This window comes from Oncorhynchus gorbuscha, linkage group LG12 (genome assembly GCF_021184085.1).
Source record: "Oncorhynchus gorbuscha isolate QuinsamMale2020 ecotype Even-year linkage group LG12, OgorEven_v1.0, whole genome shotgun sequence".
In the NCBI taxonomy this organism is placed as follows: Eukaryota; Metazoa; Chordata; class Actinopteri; order Salmoniformes; family Salmonidae; genus Oncorhynchus; species Oncorhynchus gorbuscha.
In genome coordinates, this window is record NC_060184.1 from 70,283,768 (window position 1) to 70,310,255 (window position 26,488).

At 44.7% G+C, this 26,488-nt stretch overlaps 1 protein-coding gene across 3 annotated transcripts in view; it reads left to right on the forward strand.

Annotated features, from left to right (window-relative positions):
• The window catches only part of LOC123990269 (receptor activity-modifying protein 3-like), a 41,508-nt gene extending 32,747 nt beyond the window's left edge, over positions 1 to 8,761 (forward strand). For all 3 annotated transcript variants that reach the window (XM_046290854.1, XM_046290852.1, XM_046290853.1), the window contains one exon: positions 7,401 to 8,761. In XM_046290854.1, the coding sequence (XP_046146810.1) occupies positions 7,401 to 7,656 (256 nt within the window). In that variant the 3' untranslated portion in view covers positions 7,657 to 8,761. The remainder of the gene's footprint in view (positions 1 to 7,400) is intronic.
• The last annotated feature ends 17,727 nt before the right edge of the window (positions 8,762 to 26,488 follow it).

Below are 26,488 nucleotides of genomic sequence, written 5' to 3' on the forward strand. Positions count from 1 at the left end.
AGACTGTGGGAGGGATCTTGATTGGTTGAGGGACAGCTATTGGGGAACTGTGGGGAGATCTTGGAGGGTTCTGGTTTCACAAGACTGTGATCATGAAAAAGGAAACTATGATATACATTTTATATCACTATCATGCACACGCACCCTCAAACATAAGGATGGCTCTGTTGCGGAAACTGATACATGTTTGATAGTGTCTTGATGCTGTATTGTTTGTCCTTCATGTTCTAATACATTAATGTTACCCCTTCCTTGTGTTTTTTGTAATGAATAATTTAAAAAAGAAAATAATAATTAAAAAAACAATATTTTCACTTTCCAATATTTTTTACTTACCCTGTATCAGGGATCAAGGTAAGACCCAGATGCAGACTGTCGAAGTAACAATGTTTATTATAGCAACGGGGCAGGCTACAACAGGTCAAGGCACGCTACAACAGGTCAAGGCAGGCTACAACAGGTCAAGGCAGGCTACAACAGGTCAAGGCAGGCTACAACAGGTCAAGGCAGGCTACAACAGGTCAAGGCAGGCAACAACAGGTCAAGGCAGGCAACAACAGGTCAAGGCAGGCAACAACAGGTCAAGGCAGGCAACAACAGGTTAAGGCAGGCTATAACAGGTCAAGGCAGGCTATAACAGGTCAAGGCAGGCTACAACAGGTCAAGGCAGGCTACAACAGGTCAAGGCAGGCAGGGGTCAATAATCCAGAGTAAATGGGCAAAGATACAGGATGGCAGGCAGGGTCAGGTCAGGCAGAGGTCAGTAATTCAGAGGTGGGGTAAAGGTACAGGACGGCAGGCAGGGTCAGGTCAGGCAGAGGTCAGTAATTCAGAGATGGGGTAAAGGTACAGGATGGCAGGCAGGGTCAGGTCAGGCAGAGGTCAGTAATTCAGAGGTGGGGTAAAGGTACAGGATGGCAGGCAGGGTCAGGTCAGGCAGAGGTCAGTAATTCAGAGGTGGGGTAAAGGTACAGGACGGCAGGCGCGCTCAGAGTCGGGCAGTGTAGTCGGGCAGAAGGCCTCAGAGACAGGACAGGCAAGGGTCAAAACCAGGGGGGTGAGAAATGTGAGACTGGGAAAAAGCGGGAGCTGAGAATACCGCTGGTTGACTTGAAAAATCAAATCAAATTTTATTTGTCACATACACATGGTTAGCAGATGTTAGTGCGAGTGTAGCGAAATGCTTGTGCTTCTAGTTCCAACAATGCAGTAATAACCAACAAGTAATCTAGCTAACAATTCCAAAACTACTACCTTATAGACACAAGTGTAAGGGGATAAAGAATATGTACATAAAGATATATGAATGAGTGATGGTACAGAGCGGCATAGGCAAGATACAGTAGATGGTATTGAGTGCAGTATATACATATGAGATGAGTATGTAAACAAAGTGGCAGCAGCCACTCAATGTTAGTGGTGGCTGTTTAGCAGTCTGATGGCCTTGAGATAGAAGCTGTTTTTCAGTCTCTCGGTCCCAGCTTTGATGCACCTGTACTGACCTCGCCTTCTGGATGATAGCGGGGTGAACAGGCAGTGGCTCGGGTGGTTGTTGTCCTTGATGATCTTTATGGCCTTCCTGTGACTTCGGGTGGTGTAGGTGTCCTGGAGGGAAGGTAGTTTGCCCCCGGTGATGCGTTGTGCAGACCTCACTACCCTCTGGAGAGCCTTACGGTTGTGGGCGGAGCAGTTGCCGTACCAGGCGGTGATACAGCCCGACAGGATGCTCTCGATTGTGCATCTGTAGAAGTTTGAGTGCTTTTGGTGACAAGCCAAATTTCTTCAGCGTTGAAGAGGCGCTGCTGCGCCTTCTTCACGATGCTGTCTGTGTGGGTGGACCAATTCAGTTTGTCTGTGATTTGTACGCCGAGGAACTTAAAACTTACTACCCTCTCCACTACTGTTCCATCGATGTGGATAGGGGGGTGTTCCCTCTGCTGTTTCCTGAAGTCCACAATCATCTCCTTAGTTTTGTTGACGTTGAGTGTGAGGTTATTCTCCTGACAAACAAGATGAACTGGCAACGGACAAACAAAGAACACAGGTATAAATACACAGGGGAAGATGGGCGACACCTGGAGGGGGGCGGAGACAATCATAAGGACAGGTGAAACAGATCATGGTGTGACACCCTGAAAGTATTCTATGTGGCCAGGGGAGACTGTGCTCCATGGTTCAGATGCATTTCAAAAGCTACTGCTAATTTAAAAACTGACCCAAAAGGCTTTAAGGTAATTTTTTCAAGAATATTTGTCCAGGCAATGTTTGGCAGTGAATTTGACATGTAATGTTGTCATTGAGGGTTGGTTTTGTTCTGGCACTGCGAGTAGGAAGCGTGGAACTTGTTCGCTTTCCTTACAGGAGAAATACATCTGAATAACAGTCTCCTCAGCTCTTCTCTTACACCAAATGTAAAGGGCTGCTGGAAATACTGTTATAGATCACTTTATATAATCAGAACCTTTTTAGTTTCTGAACAGAACATAGGCTATCTTCGAAATATAACTTGGTGCTGTGCTTCTCTGATCATGCACTTCCTAGGTTATTGTCTATAGGCTATGGATCATTTGATTGAGACCACATTAAATAGCCTATAGGCACACTTGATATTATGCGTTCAGCTGAGAATTAGAGATGGGGGCGGCATCAGGCACACGTTGATATATAGCCAAATAAGCAACAAATTCTGAGATATATAGAAATGTAATCAATTACAAATCGCATGACCCTCCCTTGGAATAGACTGAAATTGAAAAAGCATGAGACTTCCTCATTTTCCTCCAGGTAACCATCCTGTACATTTCGATCCATTCCTTAATGAGTTGCCTCTTGAATGCTCCTTGTGGATGGAAAAACTACATTCTTTCAAAATGTGACCCTTGTCGGACTCCCGAGTGGCGCAGCAGTCTAAGGCACTGCATCTCAGTGCTAGAGGCTTCACTACAGACCCTGGTTCAATTCCAGGCTGTATCACAACCGGCCATGATTGGGAGTACCATAGGGCGGCGCACAATTGGCCCAGCGTCGTCCGGGTTAGAGTTTGGCCGGGGTAGGCTGTTATTGTAAATAAGAATATGTTCTTAACTGACTAGTCTACTTAAATAAAGGTAAAATAAATACAAATACAATTGTTACGAAAGAGTCAATATCAGCTTTTATAAGAATTCATTGGTTTTTCTAATGATAGGTAAGATTTTGCCGGTTTTAAATGATAAAAGACAATACAGCACACAGCCTCAAATTCTTGGTAAACATAAATCCTAATTTGACATATTCCATCACTTTTCAGTCTGGGGTCAATGTGTTTTACCATAGTTTTTACAATAATTTCCAAAAGCCAAAAAGCTATTCCAGAGTTACCATACAACCAATCCATTGACTTTACAGCAGCCTCCCTTATCTCGGCAATCAGGTAGCTTATGTCCATATGGAGACACAATTTATACGTTTGATCGAGGCTCATTCGATTTGCAGCACTTAGGTGGAGGTCGTCTGAAAGCAGTGACGGGGATTGGCTGACGTCAAACCACACCGCTAGTGTGAAAGGCATTGGAGGGGAAACTGAAGATAAATATAGAACTAACCACTTGTCTTGACTAGTTTCATCGAACAGGGGCTGATATGATCTGTTTTGCTAGGTGAGCATCATGGCTGGGACCCCATGTCACCTAGATGGCTATTATCTCGGCTCGAATCACCCAATTAACTCCTAAACCTGTACTATACCAAGCCTTGAAAGTGCAGCTCATTTGTGTCATGTTTATGTTAGAATGGGTTGCTTTTAGTGCACTTTGTAAGACACACAGAAATTGACCCTAATGAGGCAGCCTGGGCACAACTAGTAGCTAATGAAGTAAACAATGAGGAGGACACACATCTGGCCACAGGGTCTGTGTCATTAGTTTCCTAGGCATATGGCTACTCCATAATTTTCCACAGTGAAATAAACACATTTGTCCCATTTAAAAACAAACAAAGTTACAAGGGCTTTATAACATATTCTTAATGGCTTCATAAGCACTACATAGATTCTTCACAAATCATCTATTGGCTTGTGTCATACTCTATAACGGAGGACATACTTATGGGTATATAACGTAGTGGACTATGTCTCATGTATCTAAGTAGTGCTTATGAAGGCTTTATGAATGCTCTATATGTTGTTAATTTAAAGTGGGACCAGCCTATTTGTCTGTTGACCAGATTGATGTAACGATCACGTGAGACCACAAACCAGTCTCCGATAGAGTATTATGAAACAAGATGCAGGACTTTAGCGTCTATCTATAGAGAGAACTTTTTTTGCAGAGTAAGAATTTGAGGGATAAATCCTCCCTATTTCTCAGTTGAAACACATCCTACCTATCTTTGCAAACTGGAATCCATTTATCCGGAGGCTGCAATCATTGTAGCTGGGGATTTTAACAAGGCTAATCTGAAAACAAGACTCCCTAAATTTTATCAGCATATCGATTGCGCAACCAGGGCGGGAAAAACCTTGGATCATTGCTATTCTAACTTCCGCGACGCATATAAGGCCCTGCCCCGCCCTCCTTTCGGAAAAGCTGACCACGACTCCATTTTGTTGATCCCTGCCTACAGACAGAAACTAAAACAAGAAGCTCCCACGCTGAGGTCTGTTCAACGCTGGTCCGACCAATCTCATTCCACACTCCAAGACTGCTTCCATCACGTGGACTGGGATATGTTTCGTATTGCGTCAGACAACAACATTGACGAATACGCGGATTCGGTGAGCGAGTTCATTAGAACGTGCGTCGAAGATGTCGTTCCCATAGCAACGATTAAAACATTCCCAAACCAGAAACCGTGGATTGATGGTAGCTTTTGCGTGAAACTGAAAGCCCGAACCACTGCTTTTAATCAGGGCAAGGTGACCGGAAACATGACCGAATACAAACAGTGTAACTATTCCCTCCGCAAGGCAATCAAACAAGCCAAGCGTCAGTATAGAGACGAAGTAGAATCTCAATTCAACAGCTCAGACACAAGAGGTATGTGGCAGGGTCTACAGTCAATCACGGATTACAAAAAGAAAACCAGCCCAGTCACGGACCAGGATGTCTTGCTCCCAGGCAGACTAAATAACTTTTTTGCCCGCTTTGAGGACAAAACAGTGCCACTGACACGGCCCGCAACTAAAACATGCGGACTCTCCTTCACTGCAGCCGACGTGAGGAAAACATTTAAACGTGTCAACCCTCGCAAGGCTGCAGGCCCAGACGGCTGGCTGGTGTGTTTACGGACATATTCAATCAATCCCTATCCCAGTCTGTTGTTCCCACATGCTTCAAGAGGGCCACCATTGTTCCTGTTCCCAAGAAAGCTAAGGTAACTGAGCTAAACGACTACCGCCACGTAGCACTCACTTCCGTCATCACGAAGTGCTTTGAGAGACTAGTCAAGGACCATATCACCTCCACCCTACCTGACACCCTAGACCCACTCCAATTTGCTTACCGCCCTAAAAGGTCCACAGACAATTCAATCTCAACCACACTGCACACTGCCCTAACCCATCTGGACAAGATGAATACCTATGTGAGAATGCTGTTCATCGACTACAGCTCGGCATTTAACACCATAGTGCCCTCCAAACTCGTCATCAAGCTCGAGACCCTGGGTCTCGACCCCGCCCTGTGCAACTGGGTACTGGACTTCCTGACGGGCCGCCCCCAGGTGGTGAGGGTAGGCAACAACATTTCCACCCCGCTGATCCTTAACACTGGGGCCCCACAAGGGTGCGTTCTGAGCCCTCTCCTGAACTCCCTGTTCACCCACGACTGCGTGGCCACGCACGCCTCCAACTCAATCATCAAGTTTGAGGACGACACAACAGTGGTACGCTTGATTACCAACAACGACGAAACGGCCTACAGGGAGGAGGTGAGGGCCCTCGGAGTGTGGTGTCAGGAAAATACAGGGCCTACAGGGAGGAGAGGATTGTGGACTTCAGGAAACAGCAGAGGGAACACCCCCCTATCCACATTGATGGGACAGTAGTGGAGAGGGTAGTAAGTTAAGTTCCTCGGCGTACAAATCACAGACAAACTGAATTGGTCCACCCACACAGACAGCATCGCGAAGAAGGCGCAGCAGCGCCTCTTCAACCTCAGGAGGCTGAAGAAATTCGGCTTGTCACCAAAAGCACTCACAAACTACTACAGATGCACAATCGAGAGCATCCTGTCGGGCTGTATCACCGCCTGGTACGGCAACTGCTCCGCCCACAACCGTAAGGCTCTCCAGAGGGTAGTGAGGTCTGCACAACGCATCACCGGGGGCAAACTACCTGCCCTCCAGGACACCTACACCACCCGATGTCACAGGAAGGCCATAAAGATCAAGGACAACAACCACCTGAGCCACTGCCTGTTCCCCCCGCTATCATCCAGAAGGCGAGGTCAGTACAGGTGCATCAAAGCTGGGACAGAGAGACTGAAAAACAGCTTCTATCTCAAGGCCATCAGACTGTTAAACAGCCACCACTAACATTGAGTGGCTGCTGCCAACACACTGACTCAACTCCAGCCTCTTTAATAATGGGAATTGATGGGAAATGATGTAAAATATATCACTAGCCACTTTAAACAATGCTACCTAATATAATGTTTACATACTCTACATTATTCATCTCATATGTATATGTATATACTGTACTCTATATCATCTACTGCATATTTATGTAATACATGTATCACTAGCCACTTTAACTATGCCACTTTGTTTACATACTCATCTCATATGTATATTCTGCACTCAATACCATCTACTGTATCTTGCCTATGCCGCTCTGTACCATCACTCACTCATATCTTTATGTACATATTCTTTATCCCCTTACACTGTGTCTATAAGGTAGTAGTTTTGGAATTGTTTGTTAGATTACTTGTTGGTTATTACTGCATTGTCGGAACTAGAAGCACAAGCATTTCACTACACTCGCATTAACATCTGCTAACCATGTGTATGTGACAAATACATTTTGATTTGATTTGATTTTTACCTAAGTAGCTGAGCATATCGTAACAGCTATACTGCTAAATATACCCCTTAACTCTTCTTATCCCCAGAAATGGAGAATACATTTTGAGATACAGAGAACATGATTTGCAGTCTAATCCATGGCCTCAGATTCGCCTCACCCTGCCTTCTGATTGGCTAATCACTTTGTGTTCCACTGCCCTATGATCGACTAAACAGTTTGTGTTCCTTAGTCCTTTGGACCAGGGATTGGCCAACCACCCTCCTGGAGAGCCCTGCCTTAACACACTTGAATCTACTGATCAGCCGCTCATAGGCTGTTAGAGCAAGGCAGGAACAAAAGCCTGTATTCCCATTTTGTTTTAACCCTTTATGTTCCTCTGCTCTCTCTGTAGTGAGTACCACCTTTTCTCGCTGTGCACGGAGACCAACGCCGAGCGCATCAACTGCTACTGGCCCAACCCACTGGTGGAGAGCTACATCATCCGCATCCACAAGCACTTCTTCTCCAACTGCACCCTGGAGAGGGTGATCCTGGTGGACCCACCGGACGACACACTCACCATCCTCATCCTCATCCCAGTCTTCCTCACCCTGGCTATGATCGCGCTGGTGGTGTGGTGCAGCAAGCGCAGCGACATCCTGGCTTAGGATCTTGGTTGGTTTGGTTCCCATGTGACTGTCCAGCATGTCCAGAGACCCATAAACGTCTTTATTGAACCCTAGATGAGGAATTGGGTTAGGGAACCTACAGAGGGAACTTTTGTTTGTTCATTGTGTCATTTCAGGATTATGGTGGATTGAAGGGATTAAAAGAAGCCGCCGCCTTTGAAGGAGATGCATCCAAACTCAATTTTCCGAGTTCGGGACTGTCCAAGGCCTTTTGATAGATATACTGTACCCAAGGACCCAAGACACATACGAGACATTTAGGATTGTTGATCCTTTGTATGAAATGGGACTGAGGCCCAGGGACTGCTTCAATATGATAATTTATAAGACATGGTTAAACTTTAAAATATATTCTCATGAAGATGTCTTCTCAATAGGACAATATGGACAAGCTGAGACCTAAATATGTACAGTACTTTTCTGTACCAGTGCAGTCTACTGTATAGAAACTACATTTTGGTCCCGTATTGCCGCCATGCTTTCTGTACAGTACTGTTTCTTCCTCACCTGTTATGTGTTGTCACTATCGGGTCAAGCTGCACAGATGGATAAAAAAAAAAAAAAAAAAAAAGGGATTTTACCCTATCCCTGATTTAATTTTGCCCAAAACTTAACCACATCCCTAACCCAAAGCTTAAATTCAGACAACAAAAAAAGTATATTTTCATGTTCATGATATACAGAAATTGAGTGTGAACTTGGCCATTGAGTGTGAACAAGCCCTATATCTGTACCTTATAATAGAGCAGTTGTTCTCTTGCAGTGTTTGTGGGGCGCCGGAGAGCACACACTGAATCTACCTTCATTATTTCTCGTGTCTGGGTTGTCGTGGCAATACCGCAGAAGTTATCACTGATTGCACTGCTTATTTGGTGTAACATCAGCAGGAATTCTGCTCACTGCTAACTTGTATTTAATTCTGCTGTTTAATCATTCCGGGGAAGTAGGAACGTAAATCACTGTCAAGATTAGGATCTCATTTTGAGAATTTCATTTTGCCAGAAGTAAACTTTTGGTATTGAGGAGCTATTGGATTATTTACTGTACTGCTATTTAATGTTTTAATTAAATGACTTAGAATAGGTCCCTGCTTTGGTTATTAATCAACATGTCCACGGTGAAATGTTCTGCCTCTTTCTTTCCAAACAATTCCTACTTCTACAAATTGCATTCATCTTTGAGATGTAGTACATGTCTTTATCGGGTCGAAGCAAAACTCCTATGCAACTCTGAAAATGTATTAGAAAGGTTTCTAGCGGTCATAAGAATATTGTATTGACATTTCAAGTGTAAACACGATCAATTACGCTTAAAACTACACTATACAGTGCCGTCAAAGTATTCAGACACCTTGACTTTTTCCACATTTTGTCACCCCCCCATCTCTACACACAATCCCCATAATGACAAAGCAAAAACAGGTTTAGATTATTTCCCCCTCCCCCAAAAAAACAAATATTACATTTACATACGTATTCAGACCCTTAGTACCTTTGGCAGCAATTACAGCGTCGAGTGATGCAGTTCCTTAGACTGCTGTGCCACTTGGGAGCCCAAAGCTATTTTCAGGTATCCCCAGAGACATTAGGTCGGGTTCAAGTCCAGGCCCTGGCTTTGCCACTCAAGGATATTCAGAAACTTGTCGCTAAGCCACTCCTGCATTGTCTTGTCTGTGTGCTTAGGGTCGTTGTCCTGTTGGAAGGTGAACATTCACCCCAGTCTGAGGTCCTGAGAGCTCTGAGCTGGTTTTCATGAAGGATCTCTGTACTTTGCCCTGTTCATCTTTGCCTTAATCCTGAATAGTCTCCCAGTCCCTGCTGCTGAAAAACATCTCCAGAGCATGATGCTGCCACCACCATGCTTCACCGTTGGGATGATGCCAGATTTGCCATTCAGGCCAAAGAGTTCAATCTTGGTTTCATCAGACCAGAGAACCTTGTTTCTCATGGTCGGCGAGTCCTTTGGTGCCTTTTGGCAAACTCCAAGCGGGCTGGTATGTGCCTTTTACTGAGGAGTGGCTTTTGTCCAGCAACTACCGTAAAGGCCAGATTGGTGGCATGCTGCAGAGACTGTTGTCCTTCTGGAAGGTTCTCCGATCTCCACCAAGGAACTCTAGAGCTCTGTCAGAGTGACAGGTGGACTCCAATCAGGTTTTAGAAACCCAATGATGATCAATGGAAACAGGATGTACCGGAGCTCCATTTCAAGTCTCATAGCAAAATGTATACCTTTTTATTTTTACTAAATTCGCAAAACGTAAAATAAAAAAACACTTTTGCTTTGTCATTATGAGTTAGTGTGTAGATGGCTGAGGAACTTTTATTATTTAATCCATCATAAGATGCCACCTTTCCAACAAGTCAGTTCGTCAAATTCATGCCTTGCTAGAGCCAGTAAGTGCCGTAAGTGCTGTTGTGAAGTGAAAACGTCTAGGAGAAACAACGTCTCAGCTTTGAAGTGGCAGGCCACACAAGCTCACAGAACGAGAACGCCGAGTGCTGAAGCACGTAAAAATCATCTCTCCTCGGTTGCAACACTTAATACCCAGTTCCAAACCATCTCTGGAAGCAACGTCAGTACAAGAACGGTTTGTCGGGAGCTTCATGAAATGGGCTGCCATGGCCGAGTAGCCACACTCAAGCCTAAGATCACCATGTGCAATGCCAAGCATCGGCTTGAGTGGTGTAAAGCTCGCCGCCATTGGACTCTGGAGCAGTGGAAACATGTTCTCTGGAGTGATGAATCACGCTTCACCATCTGGCAGTCCGACAGACAAATCCGGATGCCAGGAGAACGCTACCTGCCCCAATGCATAGTGCCAACCGTAAAGATTGGAGGATAGGAATAATGCCCCTTCGGCCCCTTAGTTCCAGTGAAGGGAAATCTTAACGCTACAGCATACAATGACATTCTAGACCACTGGTTCCTGTCACGAACCGGCTCGAAGCCAGTAACAAAAAGGAGACAACGTGGAGATAAAGAATAACAAAATATATTTATTAACTAAGGTTACCTATATACAAATCAACAATAGTGTGTCTGCATGGAGAGTCTCCCAATGAATGTGGAAGAGGTCTATTTATCCTGGGACATACCAAGGCCCAGGTGTTTCCCATGTCGCTGACGACCCTCCCGGCTCCGCCCACCAGCATCCGAATAAGGTAACAAGAGCAAAGAGAATACGGCAGACAGAATGGGAGGGTTGTCACCCCTCCCCCCATAAAACTGGGGACCAACAAGGACCCCGGAACAACGTACCGGCCTCTGCGCCCCAAATTTACACAGCCTCTGTGCCCCAAATTGACGAGGGTTTACGTGTTCACACTTCTACTTGCCCCAGCCAACCTCCTTCTCCCCAGACCTCAGCAACCTTTGCGCACAGGAACTAACATTTAAGAGGAAAGAAGAAAACGAGACCAGGAGGGAACAGACAGGAGAGAATGACCATTGTTTGGTATTGTCAGGTTCTGTCACGTAAACATTCAGGAACAGGGCACACAAGAGACCGCGTCAGCTACAAGCTTCAACAAGCTCCAATGAAAAGAACTCAGGTTCCTTCCTACTCATTACATTTTCTCATTAACTTTTGGCAACATCAACATAATTTACTAATTTCAATCATAATGTTCAACATAATTCTTAATTGCTCTGGAAAGTGTACAAGCTCATCTACATTAGACGCCATAGTCAGAAGTAAATACTAAAAAATAATCTTGCTCAACCCCTCTGCTGAGAACACCAGACCACAACCAGAGAAATGACAATCACACAGGGCACCACAGAAGAGATAAGGAGCTTCCCCAAAACCTACAGAAACTCAACCTTAGTCTTCGTGCAGATTTGCGGTGGGTAATTACGCACTTTAGCTCGCTGGCAAAGAAATAAACCACCCAGTATGCTGGCAGATTCCCCCAAACCACGGATGTGCCCCCGAGACAACTGCTCAATCCACAGACACCACACAAACAACAATGCCCAACATATTCCAAAGTGAAACACGTTGCTAAGCGTAACAGGGGAAAAAGGCTATAGCTCCGGGTAGCAAGTTTCACTACCCTACCCAAATCTCCCACTGAGGTACACAGCCGATTGTACCCACCTCAGACCAATGTCCCAACACTGAGTAGAGCAAGAGTTTCCAGGCTGGGCATGGGCCTGGAAACTAACCAATGTACTCTCTCCAACTATCCACCGCAGTGGCAAGTTTACCAAACAAACAAAGGCAACCAATACTGGGCCTACCAAACTCAAACTAACAAAAGATGCAAAGCACCTACAGAATTGAACATTAACTCCACGTTTTCTCCCAAACACAACACACATACTAGTAAGCCCAACAACACTAGTATTATATTTATTAACTAAGGTACCCTATATACAAATACACAATAGTTTGTCTGCATGGAGAGTGTCTCCCAATGAATGTGGAAGAGGTCTATTTATCCTGGGACACACCCGGGCCCAGGTGTTTCCCATGTCGCTGATGACCCTCCCGGCTCCGCCCGCCGGCATCCTAATAGGGAAATAAGAGCAAAGAGAGAGAATACGGCAGACAGAGTGGGAGGGTCGTCACATTCCCAAACTTTTTATAGTCCCGTACCCCTTCAAACACCAGGGCACCAGGGTCAACGCACTCTCAAATGTTGTTTTTTTGCCATCATTGTAAGCCTACCACACACACTACACGATACATTTATTTTTTGCCATCATTGTAAGCCTACCACACACACTACACGATACATTTATTCAACATAAGAATGAGTGTGAGTTTTTTGGGAAGTGACAAAGAGCTCTTATAGGACCAGGGCACAAATAATAATATCATGATAATAATCAACAATGTTGCTCTTTATTTAGCCATCTTACATATAAAACCTTATTTGTTCATCAAAAATTGTGAATAACTCACCACAGGGTAATGAGAAGGGTTTGCTTGAAAAGATGCACATAATTCTTCATTGTTTTGTTGTATTGGAGAGAGTCTCAGTCTTATATAATTTTCCATACACAGTCTGTGCCTGTATATAGATTTTATGCTAGTGAAGGCTGAGAATCCACTCTCACATAGGTATGTGGTTTAAAGGCCATCTTAACAGTGTGATCTGCCAAGGCAGGAGCGCAGCACTATCCAGAAATCTGTCAATGACTTCTGATTATTTTTTTATATTCACAGAACCACTTGTTGCAATTTTGATGAGGCTCTCTTGTTCAGATATCAGACTGGAGGCAGGGCATGAACGGGATAACGAATCTAGTTGTTTGTGTCGTCCATTTCGGGAAAGTACCTGCTTAATTGAGCACCCAACTCACTCAGGTACTTCACTATATCACATTTGACATTGTCCGTAAGCTTGAGTTCATTTGCACACAAAAAAAATCATACAGTGATGGATGTGTTGTCCTTGTTAATGCAGGTAGAAAAGAGCTCCAACTTCTTAATCATAGCCTCAATTTTGTACTGCACATTGAATATAGTTGCAGAGTCTCTGTAATCCTAGATTCAGGTCATTCAAGCGAGAAAATACATCACCCAGATAGGACAGTCGTGTGAGAAACTCGTCATCATGAAAGCGGTCAGACATGAAAATGATGGTCAGTAAAGAAAACTTTAAGCTCGTCTCTCAATTTAAAAAAATGTGTCAATACTTTGCCCCTTGATAACCAGTGTATTTCTGTATGTTGTAAAAACTTTACATGGTCACTGCCCATATCATAGCATAATGCAGAAAATACACAAGATTTCAGGGGCCCTGCTTTCTAAGTTAACCATTTTCACTGTAGTGTCCAAAACGTATTTCAAGCTGTCAGGCATTCCCTTGGCAGATGCTGCAGTGTACCTAAGTGGCGTCGGGAGCAACTGCTTGCATGTGCGTTACCACTCCACTATGTTTCCTTGTCATGGCTTTTGCGCTATCAGTACAGATACCAACGCATCTTGACCACCAAAGTCCATTTAATGCCACAAAGCTGTCCAGTACTTTAAAAATATCCTCTCCTGTTGTCCTGGTTTCCAGTGATTTGCAGAGGAGGATGTATTCCTTAATTGACTCCCCATAAACAGAACAGACATATACCAGGAGCTTTGCCAGGCCCTGAGTCCGTCTGTTGACTCATCCAGCTGTAATGCATAGAATTCACTGGCTTGTATGCAAAACTGTAATTGTTTAAAATAATCTCCTGCCATGTCACTGATGCGTCGTGAAACAGTGTTGTTTGATGAAGACATTGTCTGTATAGTATTTTGTTCCTACCCCCCAGCATTGTTCCAGCCATATCCGTGGCAGCAGGAAGAATTAAGTCCTCCACAATAGTATAGGGTTTGCCTGTCCTAGCCACTCGGTAGCTCACCATATAAGACGCTTCTAGCCCCTTCTTATTAATGGATAGTGCCTTGCGAAAGTATTCGGCCCCCTTGAACTTTGCGACCTTTTGCCACATTTCAGGCTTCAAACATAAAGATATAAAACTGTATTTTTTGTGAAGAATCAACAACAAGAGGGACACAATCATGAAGTGGAACGACATTTATTGGAAATTTCAAACTTTTTTAACAAATCAAAAACTGAAAAATTGGCGTGCAAAATTATTCAGCCCCTTTACTTTCAGTGCAGCAAACTCTCTCCAGAAGTTCAGTGAGGATCTCTGAATGATCCAATGTTGACCTAAATGACTAATGATGATAAATACAATCCACCTGTGTGTAATCTCTGTGTAAATCTCCGTATAAATGCACATGCACTGTGATAGTCTCAGAGGTCCGTTAAAAGCGCAGAGAGCATCATGAAGAACAAGGAACACACCAGGCAGGTCCGAGATACTGTTGTGAAGAAGTTTAAAGTTGGATTTGGATACAAAACGATTTCCCAAGCTTTAAACATCCCAAGGAGCACTGTACAAGCGATAATATTGAAATGGAAGGAGTATCAGACCACTGCAAATCTACCAAGACCTGGCCGTCCCTCTAAACTTTCAGCTCATACAAGGAGAAGACTGATCAGAGATGCAGCCAAGAGGCCCATGATCACTCTGGATGAACTGCAGAGATCTACAGCTGAGGTGGGACACTCTGTCCATAGGACAACAATCAGTCGTATATTGCACAAATCTGGCCTTTGTGGAAGAGTGGCAAGAAGAAAGCCATTTCTTAAAGATATCCATAAAAAGTGTTGTTTAAAGTTTGCCACAAGCCACCTGGGAGACACACCAAACATGTGGAAGAAGGTGCTCTGGTCAGATGAAACCAAAATTGAAGTTTTTGGCAACAATGCAAAACGTTATGTTTGGCGTAAAAGCAACACAGCTCATCACCCTGAATACACCATCCCCACTGTCAAACATGGTGGTGGCAGCATCATGGTTTGGGCCTGCTTTTCTTCAGCAGGGACAGGGAAGATTGTTAAAATTGATGGGAAGATGGATGGAGCCAAACACAGGACCATTCTGGAAGAAAACCTGATGGAGTCTGCAAAAGACCTGAGACTGGGACGGAGATTTGTCTTCCAACAAGACAATGATCCAAAACATAAGGCAAAATCTACAATGGAATGGTTCAAAAATAAACATATCCATGTGTTCGAATGGCCAAGTCAAAGTCCAGACCTGAATCCAATTGAGAATCTGTGGAAAGAAATGAAAACTGCTGTTCACAAATGCTCTCCATCCAACCTCACTGAGCTCGAGCTGTTTTGCAAGGAGGAATGGGAAAAAAATTCAGTCTCTCGATGTGCAAAACTGATAGAGACATACCCCAAGCGACTTACAGCTGTAATCTCAGCAAAAGGTGGCGCTACAAAGTATTAACTTAAGGGGGCTGAATCATTTTGCACGCCCAATTTTTCAGTTTTTGATTTGTTAAAAAAGTTTGAAATATCCAATAAATGTCGTTCCACTTCATGATTGTGTCCCACTTGTTGTTGATTCTTCACAAAAAATACAGTTTTATATCTTTATGTTTGAAGCCTGAAATGTGGCAAAAGGTCGCAAAGTTCAAGTTCAAATTGGCATGTTTGCACAAGAGTGAAGGTTTCATTGAGTTGTGATATAGTACTATGGCACATATAACACACTACTTCCAATATAAGTGAACCCCAAATCAATGTAGTTCTCATCATATTTACACCTCTTCCATGGTTCAGCATTACATTTACATTTAAGTCATTTAGCAGACGCTCTTATCCAGAGCGACTTACAAATCCCTGTCTGTTGTTCGGTGTTTTCCCGGGTAAGGGGGCAGTAGCTCTTCAGCTGCATCAGATTCACAGCTGTCAGTGTCCATGCTAGCTGGGCTAACAACAAATGTAGAATTACTGATGTTAGCATTGGATGTGCTCCTTGAAGCAGGACAGCATGTGTCGTCAGCAGGTACAGTACTGCTGGTAGTAGCAGCACTACATGTTCTATTTTAAGAACAAATTCGTATTTACAATGACAGCCTACCCCAGCCAGGCGATGCTGGGGCCAATTATGCACAGCCCTATGGGACTCTGAATCACGGCTGGATGTGAAGCAGCCTGGATTCGAACCAGGAACTGCAGTGACACCTCTTGCACTGAGATGCAGTGTCTTAGACCCCTGTGCCACTCGGGAGCCCAGTTAAGCTGATATGTGTGTCTCTATGGACACGTGCCTTGCTTTTTTAACCATTTATCCATTTTCGAGCAAACGGAATGAGCAGCAGCTACGTTTGGCTACGTTTGGCTACGAGACAGTAACTGTTAATGTGATTGAATGTTAATTATTTGACTAGGCTACCTGTATTTGATATTGTGTTGTAATTTCGCTGAACACAAGATGGTTTCATTTTATTTTTGGCAGTGAAATGAGGCTACTCAGGTGAGAGAAAGAAAAATGTCACCAAAAATAGCCCCGTTGGAAAATCTAAATGGACTGGCATTGCCCGTACCCCTGACCTCAACCCCATAGAAAACCTTGGGGACGAATTGGAATGCCGACTGCGAGCCAGGCGAAATCGCCCAACAACAGTGTCTGACCTCAGTAATGCTCTTGTGGCTGAATGGAAGCAAGTCCCTGCAGCAATGTGCCAATATCTAGTGGAAAGCCTTCCCAGAAGAGTGGAGGCTGTTATAGCAGCAAAGGGGGGACCAAGACCCATGATTTTGGAATAAGATGTTCGACAAACAAGTGTCCACATACACTACATAACTAAAAGTATGTTGTTCTGAAAATGAGGTTAATTTCAACATTGTTGATTGACACAGTCCCATATGGGCATTGATACTAACTAGGCCTTATGAATGAGTTCATATTCCTCTGTGTAAATCAGTAAAGACAAAACAGAGTCACTTTTGAAAATTGGGAGCATTTGCCATTATTATGAAATGAAAACAAACATATGAAAAGACAAGAGAATTGATGTTGACAATGCGACTGCTCTGATCATCAGGATGGCAAACGGAGTGATATACAATGAGAAGTGATTATTGTTAGCATTGTTTTCGGGTATAAACAAAGAAGAGCAAGACAACGGGCATTATTTACACTACAAGAAACAGCTCGGCATTGTATTAAGGGTTTAAAACACAAACAAAAAGACAATAGTTCATTCTGAGAAGCCGTCTTGCATTATGCCCTCAAGGATGACTTCCCAGTGCCTCCGCAGCACAAAAGTTGGACTGCAGGAAGGATATAAAATTGTTTCCCAGAGTAGGCAAAGAATTAAAGGAAATGGGCTGGCTATGATTTTAACCAAAAGAGGTACAGGAACTACAAAGAGTGCCATACTTCCCCATACATGCATTGTTATGACTGGGTCTGCCAACGGCACTGTTCAGCTCAGAGAGTTTAACGGTCTCCAGCAACACCCCCCCCCCCCCACACACACACACACACTCCACCCCCCAATCCTTGTTTATAATGTGTAGAATATGAATTACTAAAGGTTACAGTCATGATTCATGCAAATGTCAAGTGTGTTCCATGAGAGAGAAAAAAAGGGAAGAGAAAGAGAGAGAAATAGAGAGGGAAAGAGAGAGAGAGAGTGAACCATAGGGAGGAAGAGAGCCCAAAAGCTGCCAACTGCAGGAAAATATGCATGTGTGTGCAAGTGTGCTTTAATTCCCTATCTTCACAGAGTCCCCATAACATTCAAAACTCCCTGTGTCCTCCAACAGACTCAGTCACAACAGTGAGGCCTTGCTTCTCGGTCTCATTCTCTCCCTTCACCCGAACCACTGAGGCGCTCCCCTTTCCCACACTAACGTGCTCCAGTGCACATGACCTAAACAGGACATCCCCTCCCCTCACTCCTCTCTCAGCCGCTCACCCTCACCCATCCTTCTGCAGCCCCCCAGGAGGACTGTAGTATTTCATCTGTCACTGATAAGTTGGCTACAGATACTAACATGGCTTACAAAGCTCAAAATCGTCCTCAGAGACATACTGGCCAGTCCACAGGAAGTCTCCAGAGCTCATTTCATAATGAAATTCATGAGCCGTTTTTTGGGGGGTTGGTTTGTTACCACAGCTCGCTCTGCTAGGCAGCTGGGCTTTTTGGGGGATTTGGGGATTTTGCAATGACTTGCTACATTTTGTGATTGCGTTCCTAATGGCATTGTGTAGTGATTGAAAAGTACTGAAGTTTGAGTTGCAGAGCTTTTCCTCCTTCTGGGTGATTTATACACACACGCACACACTCACGTGATTGTGGGAGTATTTACATAATTTATTGAGTGTGAAATCCTCATCAGGACAAGGCTCTCAATGATTTATGCAATTCATTTCAACAGTACTGGATTGGAGTCTCTGGATTGCTTTCATCCCTATCAAGCTTTACATGAAATTTGTCCTCATGCCATGCAATTACTTTAATTTCATATACCTACATAGATCTTAGAAAACAATGACTCAACTGCATATAAAATGATGACAACTGTAGATAAGGTGATGATTAAATTGGTAGTGAGAGAAAAACTGACCGAATATCATGAGTTACTAGTATAGTTTAGTTATTTCATGAAGCTGCATGGAATATTGTATGTGGATGACTTGTGACCAACTGTGGTGTACATTTGTATTTTCGGTGTTTCAATCCAAGTAGCCCACAAAAGGGGCGAGATTCAAATGAGCATTTTCTGAAAGCAGAATGTCTTCGAGCACTAATGTTATCATCCTGTTTACCCAGCCTGTCCCACATTTCTGCATGTGAGTTCACACTGACGCTAAGCCCACGTTCATTTTTACAAGCATGGACACAGAGAAAACAGCTTTCCTTAACAGATCACACTGCATATTTGATATTTGGTGTTGTGGTAGAAGATGCAGTAGCTTGTATGCACTGAGTGTCACGCCTTGGTCATTGTATTTTGTGTTTTTGTTATGTTTGTTTGGTTAGGCCAGGGTGTGACATGGGTTTATATGTTGTTTTTCGTATTGGGGTTTGTAGTATTTGGGATCGCGGCTGTTTAGGGGTGTTGTATAGGCTTGGCTGCCTGAGGCGATTCTCAGTCAGAGTCAGGTGATTCTCGTTGTCTCTGATTGGGAACCGTATTTAGGTAGCCTGAGTTTCGCTTTGTATTTCGTGGGTGATTGTTCCTGTCTCTGTGTGGTGTTCACCAGATAGGCTGTAATTAGATTTCACGTTCCGTTTGTTGTTTTGTATTGTATAGTTATTTCATGTATCACGTTTTCATTCATTAAAGATCATGAGTAACAAACACGCTGCATTTCGGTCCGACTCTCTTCCTTCAACAGACGAACGCTGTTACAGAATCACCCACCACTCACGGACCGAGCAGCGTGTTAACAGGCAGCGACAGCGACAGCTTGAACAGCGAAAGGGAGGACGTTATGGATAGCAGAGGCATGGAGTATACGACGTCGGAAGAAATCGACAGGTGGGCGGCCGACCCAGAGAGAGTGCAGGAGCCCGCCTGGGATTCGCTGCAGCAATGCGAAGAGGGCTATAGGCGAATGGAGTCGAAAAGGAGAACACGGCGGCGCAGAGCGAAACCCGAAAGTCACCCCAAAAAATGTATTGGGGGGGGGGCTCAGGGAGAGTATGGCTGAGTCAGGAGATAGACCTGAGCCAACTCTCCTTGTTTATCGTGAGGAGCCAAGGAGGAGACCAGAACCAGAGCCGGTGTTAGAGGTGAGCGAAGCAGAGACTGTGATGGAGTTAATGGGGAAAGTGGAGTGGAGAGTAATGAGGGAGTTGCTAGCTTGGTGCTATAGATACGATATTCGTCCGACGGATCGTGTCGGGGATTTGATAGCACCTGAGTTAGCGCTCTATACTCAACCTGAGGTGCGTGTTAGTCGGCTGGTGAAGTTGGTGCCAGCCTCACGCACCAGGCCTCCTGTGCACATCCCTCCACACTCCAGTCCTCCGGTGGCAGCTCCCCGCACCAGGCTTCCTGTGCGTGTCCTCAATCCTGTAGCACCAGTTCCAGCACCACGCACCAGGCCTCCAGTGCGCCTCGCCTGTTCAGGGCAGCCAGAGCCTGTCTCCTCTCCTGCGCTGCCGGAGTCTCCAGTCTGCCCAGCGCCGCCAGTCTGCCCAGCATCGCCAGTCTGCCCAGCGCCGCCAGTGCTCCTGGATAACACTCGCCAGTCCAGCTTCCCTGCACCATCCACCGCTGCCCCCTGGACACTGATCTCTTGGCTACATAGCTGATGCACGCTGGACTGTCCATTAATCACGGTACTCCATTCTGCTTGTTTGTTTTATCTGTCGGCCCCACTGCCTAGTCAACGCCATTTTACCTGCTGTTGTTGTGCTAGCTGATTAGCTGTTGTTGTCTCACCTACTGTTTTAGCTAGCTTTCCCAATTCAACACCTGTGATTACTGTATGCCTCGCTGTATGTCTCTCTCAAATGTCAATATGCCTTGTATACTGTTGTTCAGGTTAGTTATCATTGTTTTAGTTCACAATGGAGCCCCTAGTTCCACTCTTCATACCCCTGATACCTCCTTTGTCCCACCTCCCACACATGCGGTGACCTCACCCATTACAACCAGCATGTCCAGAGATACAACCTCTCTCATCATCACCCAGTGCCTGGGCTTACCTCTGCTGTACCCGCACCCCACCATACCCCTGTCTGCGCATTATGCCCTGAATATATTCTACCATGCCCAGAAACCTGCTCCTCTTATTCTCTGTCCCCAACGCTCTAGGCGACCAGTTTTGATAGCCTTTAGCCGCACTCTCATACTACTCCTTCTCTGTTCCGCGGGTGATGTGGAGGTAAACCCAGGCCCTGCATGTCCCCAGGCACCCTCATTTGTTGACTTCTGTGATCGAAAAAGCCTTGGTTTCATGCATGTCAACATCAGAAGCCTCCTCCCTAAGTTTGTTTTACTCACTGCTTTAGCACACTCTGCTAACCCTGATGTCCTTGCCGTGTCTGAATCCTGGCTCAGGAAGGCCACCAAAAATTCAGAGATTTCCATACCCAACTATAACATCTTCCATCAAGATAGAACTGCCAAAGGGGGAGGAGTTGCAGTCTACTGCAGAGATAGCCTGCAAAGTAATGTCATACTTTCCAGGTCCATACCCAAACAGTTCGAACTACTCATTTTGAAAATTACTCTCTCCAGAAATAAGTCTCTCACTGTTGCCGCCTGCTACCGACCCTCCTCAGCTCCCAGCTGTGCCCTGGACACCATTTGGGAATTGATCGCCCCCCATCTAGCTTCAGAGTTTGTTCTGTTAGGTGACCTAAACTGGGATATGCTTAACACCCCGGCAGTCCTACAATCTAAGCTAGATGCCCTCAATCTCACACAAATCATCAAGGAACCCACCAGGTACAACCCTAACTCTGTAAACAAGGGCACCCTCATAGACGTCATCCTGACCAACTGGCCCTCCAAATACACCTCCGCTGTCTTCAACCAGGATCTCAGCGATCACTGCCTCATTGCCTGTATCCGCTACGGAGCCGCAGTCAAACGACCACCCCTCATCACTGTCAAACGCTCCCTAAAACACTTCTGTGAGCAGGCCTTTCTAATCGACCTGGCCCGGGTATCCTGGAAGGACATTGATCTCATCCCGTCAGTTGAGGATGCCTGGTCATTCTTTAAAAGTAACTTTCTCACCATTTTAGATAAGCATGCTCCGTTCAAAAAATGCAGAACTAAGAACAGATACAGCCCTTGGTTCACTCCAGACCTGACTGCCCTCGACCAGCACAAAAACATCCTGTGGCGGACTGCAATAGCATCGAATAGTCCCCGCAATATGCAACTGTTCAGGGAAGTCAGGAACCAATACACGCAGTCAGTCAGGAAAGCTAAGGCCAGCTTCTTCAGGCAGAAGTTTGCATCCTGTAGCTCCAACTCCAAAAAGTTCTGGGACACTGTGAAGTCCATGGAGAACAAGAGCACCTCCTCCCAGCTGCCCACTGCACTGAGGCTAGGTAACACGGTCACCACCGATAAATCCATGATTATCGAAAACTTCAACAAGCATTTCTCAACGGCTGGCCATGCCTTCCACCTGGCTACTCCAACCTCGGCCAACAGCTCCGCCCCCCCCACAGCTCCTCGCCCAAGCCTCTCCAGGTTCTCCTTTACCCAAATCCAGATAGCAGATGTTCTGAAAGAGCTGCAAAACCTGGACCCGTACAAATCAGCTGGGCTTGACAATCTGGACCCTCTATTTCTGAAACTATCCGCCGCCATTGTCGCAACCCCTACCAGCCTGTTCAACCTCTCTTTCATATCGTCTGAGATCCCCAAGGATTGGACGGCTGCCACAGTCATCCCCCTCTTCAAAGGGGGAGACACCCTGGACCCAAACTGTTACAGGTCTTCGAAAGCCAAGTCAACAAACAGGTCACTGACCATCTCGAATACCACCGTACCTTCTCCGCTGTGCAATCTGGTTTCCGAGCCGGTCACGGGTGCACCTCAGCCACACTCAAGGTACTAAACGATATCATAACCGCCATCGATAAAAGACAGTACTGTGCAGCCGTCTTCATCGACCTTGCCAAGGCTTTCGACTCTGTCAATCACTATATTCTTATCGGCAGACTCAGTAGCCTCGGTTTTTCGGATGACTGCCTTGCCTGGTTCACCATTTACTTTGCAGACAGAGTTCAGTGTGTCAAATCGGAGGGCATGCTGTCCGGTCCTCTGGCAGTCTCTATGGGGGTGCCACAGGGTTCAATTCTCGGGCCGACTCTTTTCTCTGTATATATCAATGATGTTGCTCTTGCTGCGGGCGATTCCCTGATCCACCTCTACGCAGACGACACCATTCTATATACTTTCGGCCCGTCATTGGACACTGTGCTATCTAACCTCCAAACGAGCTTCAATGCCATACAACACTCCTTCCGTGGCCTCCAACTGCTCTTAAGCGCTAGTAAAACCAAATGCATGCTTTTCAACCGATCGCTGCCTGCACCCGCATGCCTGACTAGCATCACCACCCTGGATGGTTCCGACCTTGAATATGTGGACATCTATAAGTACCTAGGTGTCTGGCTAGACTGCAAACTCTCCTTCCAGACTCATATCAAACATCTCCAATCGAAAATCAAATCAAGAGTTGGCTTTCTATTCCGCAACAAAGCCTCCTTCACTCACGCCGCCAAGCTTACCCTAGTAAAACTGACTATCCTACCGATCCTCGACTTCGGCGATGTCATCTACAAAATGGCTTCCAACACTCTACTCAGCAAACTGGATGCAGTTTATCACAGTGCCATCCGTTTTGTCACGAAAGCACCTTATACCACCCACCACTGCGACTTGTATGCTCTAGTTACATTTACATTGACATTTAAGTCATTTAGCAGACGCTCTTATCCAGAGCGACTTACAAATTGGTGCATTCACCTTATGACATCCAGTGGAACAGTCACTTTACAATAGTGCATCTAAATCTTAAAGGGGGGGGGGGATACTTATCCTATCCTTGGCTGGCCCTCGCTACATATTCGTCGCCAGACCCACTGGCTAAGGTCATCTACAAGTCCATGCTAGGTAAAGCTCCGCCTTATCTCAGTTCACGATGGCAACACCCATCCGTAGCACGCGCTCCAGCAGGTGTATCTCACTGATCATCCCTAAAGCCAACGCCTCATTTGGCCGCCTTTCGTTCCAGTACTCTGCTGCCTGTGACTGGAACGAATTGCAAAAATCGCTGAAGTTGGAGACTTTTATCTCCCTCACCAACTTCAAACATCAGCTATCTGAGCAGCTAACCGATCGCTGCAGCTGTACATAGTCTATTGGTAAATAGCCCACCCATTTTCACCTACCTCATCCCCATACTGATTTTATTTATTTACTTCTCTGCTCTTTTGCACACCAATATCTCTACCTGTACATGAACATCTGATCATTTATCACTCCAGTGTTAATCTGCAAAATTGTAATTATTCGCCTACCTCCTCATGCCTTTTGCACACATTGTATATAGACTCCCCTTTTTTCTACTGTGTTATTGACTTGTTAATTGTTTACTCCTAGTGTAACTCTGTGTTGTCTGTTCACACTGCTATGCTTTATCTTGGCCAGGTCGCAGTTGCAAATGAGAACTAGTTCTCAACGAGCCTACCTGGTTAAATAAAGGTGAAATAAAAAAAATTAAGAAATGTATACGCTGAAGCTATGTTGCAGCATGGTCAAGCAAGTTAATGTTTCAGACAGTTTACTAAACAACTACTGATTTAGAACCACGGAGTTACTGCAAGTCAGCACAAGGACAACAGAATCACTGCCTCTTCTATTCCAGCACCATTTCAATTTAAACATTTAAACATCATCAAATTAACTATAAATGCTTAGTTTAATACATTGAAAACAAACTTAAAGATAACAAAAACAATTTAGTCCAGTCAATGTTGCCTAACATCATATGTTTGTCCATGGTACTGATTTCCATCTGTGTGTGCGTAAGTAAGTTCACCCTATTTGTAGACAAGTAGAACACCATTGCCATCCTCCTCTCGTTCATGTTGGCAAAATGGTCTGTGGAACTGTCATACAGCACACTTTTAGTTTTTGTTATCATAGGCTACCGAGATAAAATGCTTGCTAGCCTAACTTCCTCTCATGTACAACAATGAACCAGCTGAGGTAGCTAGCCAGTTAACGTGAGCCTACTAGGCTAGATCTAGGCTACATATTGAACTTCAATCATCTCAGGCCAGTGGCGCAATATAATGCATTCGTAAAGTATTCAGACCCCTTGACTTTTTCCACATTTTGTTACGTTACAGCATTATTCTAAAATCAATTACATTGTTTTTTTCCCTTTGCAAATGTATTAAAAATAAAAAAGGAAAAGCTGAAATATGATATTTACATATGACCCTTTACTCAGTACTTTGTTGAAGCACTTTTGGTTTAGGTTCATCATTCTGTTGGAAGGTGAACCTTTGCCCCAGCCTGAGGTCCTGGGCACTCTGGAGCAGGTTTTCATCAAGGATTTCTCTGTACTTTGCTCCGTTCATCTTTCCCTCGATCCTGACTAGTCTCCCAGTCCCTGCTGCTGAAAAACATCCCCACAGCATGATGCTGCCACCTCTATGCTTCACCATAGGGATGGTGCTAGGTTTCCTCCAGACGTGACACTTGGCATTCAGACCAAAGAGGTAAATCTTGGTTTCAGACCAGAGAATCTTGTTTTTCACTGTGTGAGAGTCTTTAGGTGCCAAACTCCAAGCGGGCTGTCATATGCCTTTCACTTAGGAGTGGCTTCCATTTGGCCACTCTACTATAAAGGCCTGATTGGTGGAGTTCTGCAGATGTGTTTGTTCTTCTGGAAGGTTCTCCCATCTCCACAAAGGAACTCTGTAGCACAGCAGGCATCAAGTCTGACACCAACAGATTCCTGAACATCTTCTATCCGCAAGTCATGCGGCTACTAAATAGCTAACTATATAAATAGCTAACAAAACGGCTATACGGACTCTGAGTTGACCCTTGTATTTTATTTTTACACTGTCTCTATGCACACTCACACTTACTACATCATTTGCTCACACGCAAAATATGCACATACATTTATACTGACTCTACACACATGCACTCACATACAATCGTCATATATGCTGCAGCTACTCTGTTTATCATACATCCTGATGCCTAGTCACCTTATCTCTGTACATATCTACCTTATTTCTTGTGTGTTTATTTTGGGTGTTAACATAGTCCCACGAAGCACAAACCAGATGGGATGGCGAAAATCAACACCATCCCATCTGGTTTGTGCTTAGTGGGACTATCATTTGTTTTCAACAGAACAATGACCCAAACACACCTCCAGTCTGTGCAAGGGCTATTTGACCAAGAAGGAAAGTGATGGAGTGCTGCATCAGATGACCTGAACTCTACCATTACCCGATCTCAACCCAATTGAGATGGTTTGGGATGAGTAGGACCGCAGAGTGAAGGAAAAGCAACTAAACAAGTGCTCAGCATATGTAGAAACTCTGTTGGAAATACATTCCTCATGAAGCTGGTTGAGAGAATGCCAAAAGTGTGGAAAGCTGTCAAGGCAAAGGGTGGCTACTTTGAAAAATATAATGTATTTTGATTTGTTTAACACTTTGATTCTATGTGATATTTCATACTTTTGATGTATTCACTATTATTCTACAATGTAGAAAATAGTCAAAATAAAAACCCTTGAGTGAGAGTATGTGTCCAAACTTTTGACTGGTATTGTATGTCTTAAAGCAAAAATACACAAATAATACATTATCTGATAAAATTGCTTTAGAAAGGGGCACCAGTCCTTTGGATGTCCTCTCTCCCCATTCTGTTTGCACTGGCAATTGAATCTCTTACAGAAATAAAACCCTATGCCATATTGCTCACAATCT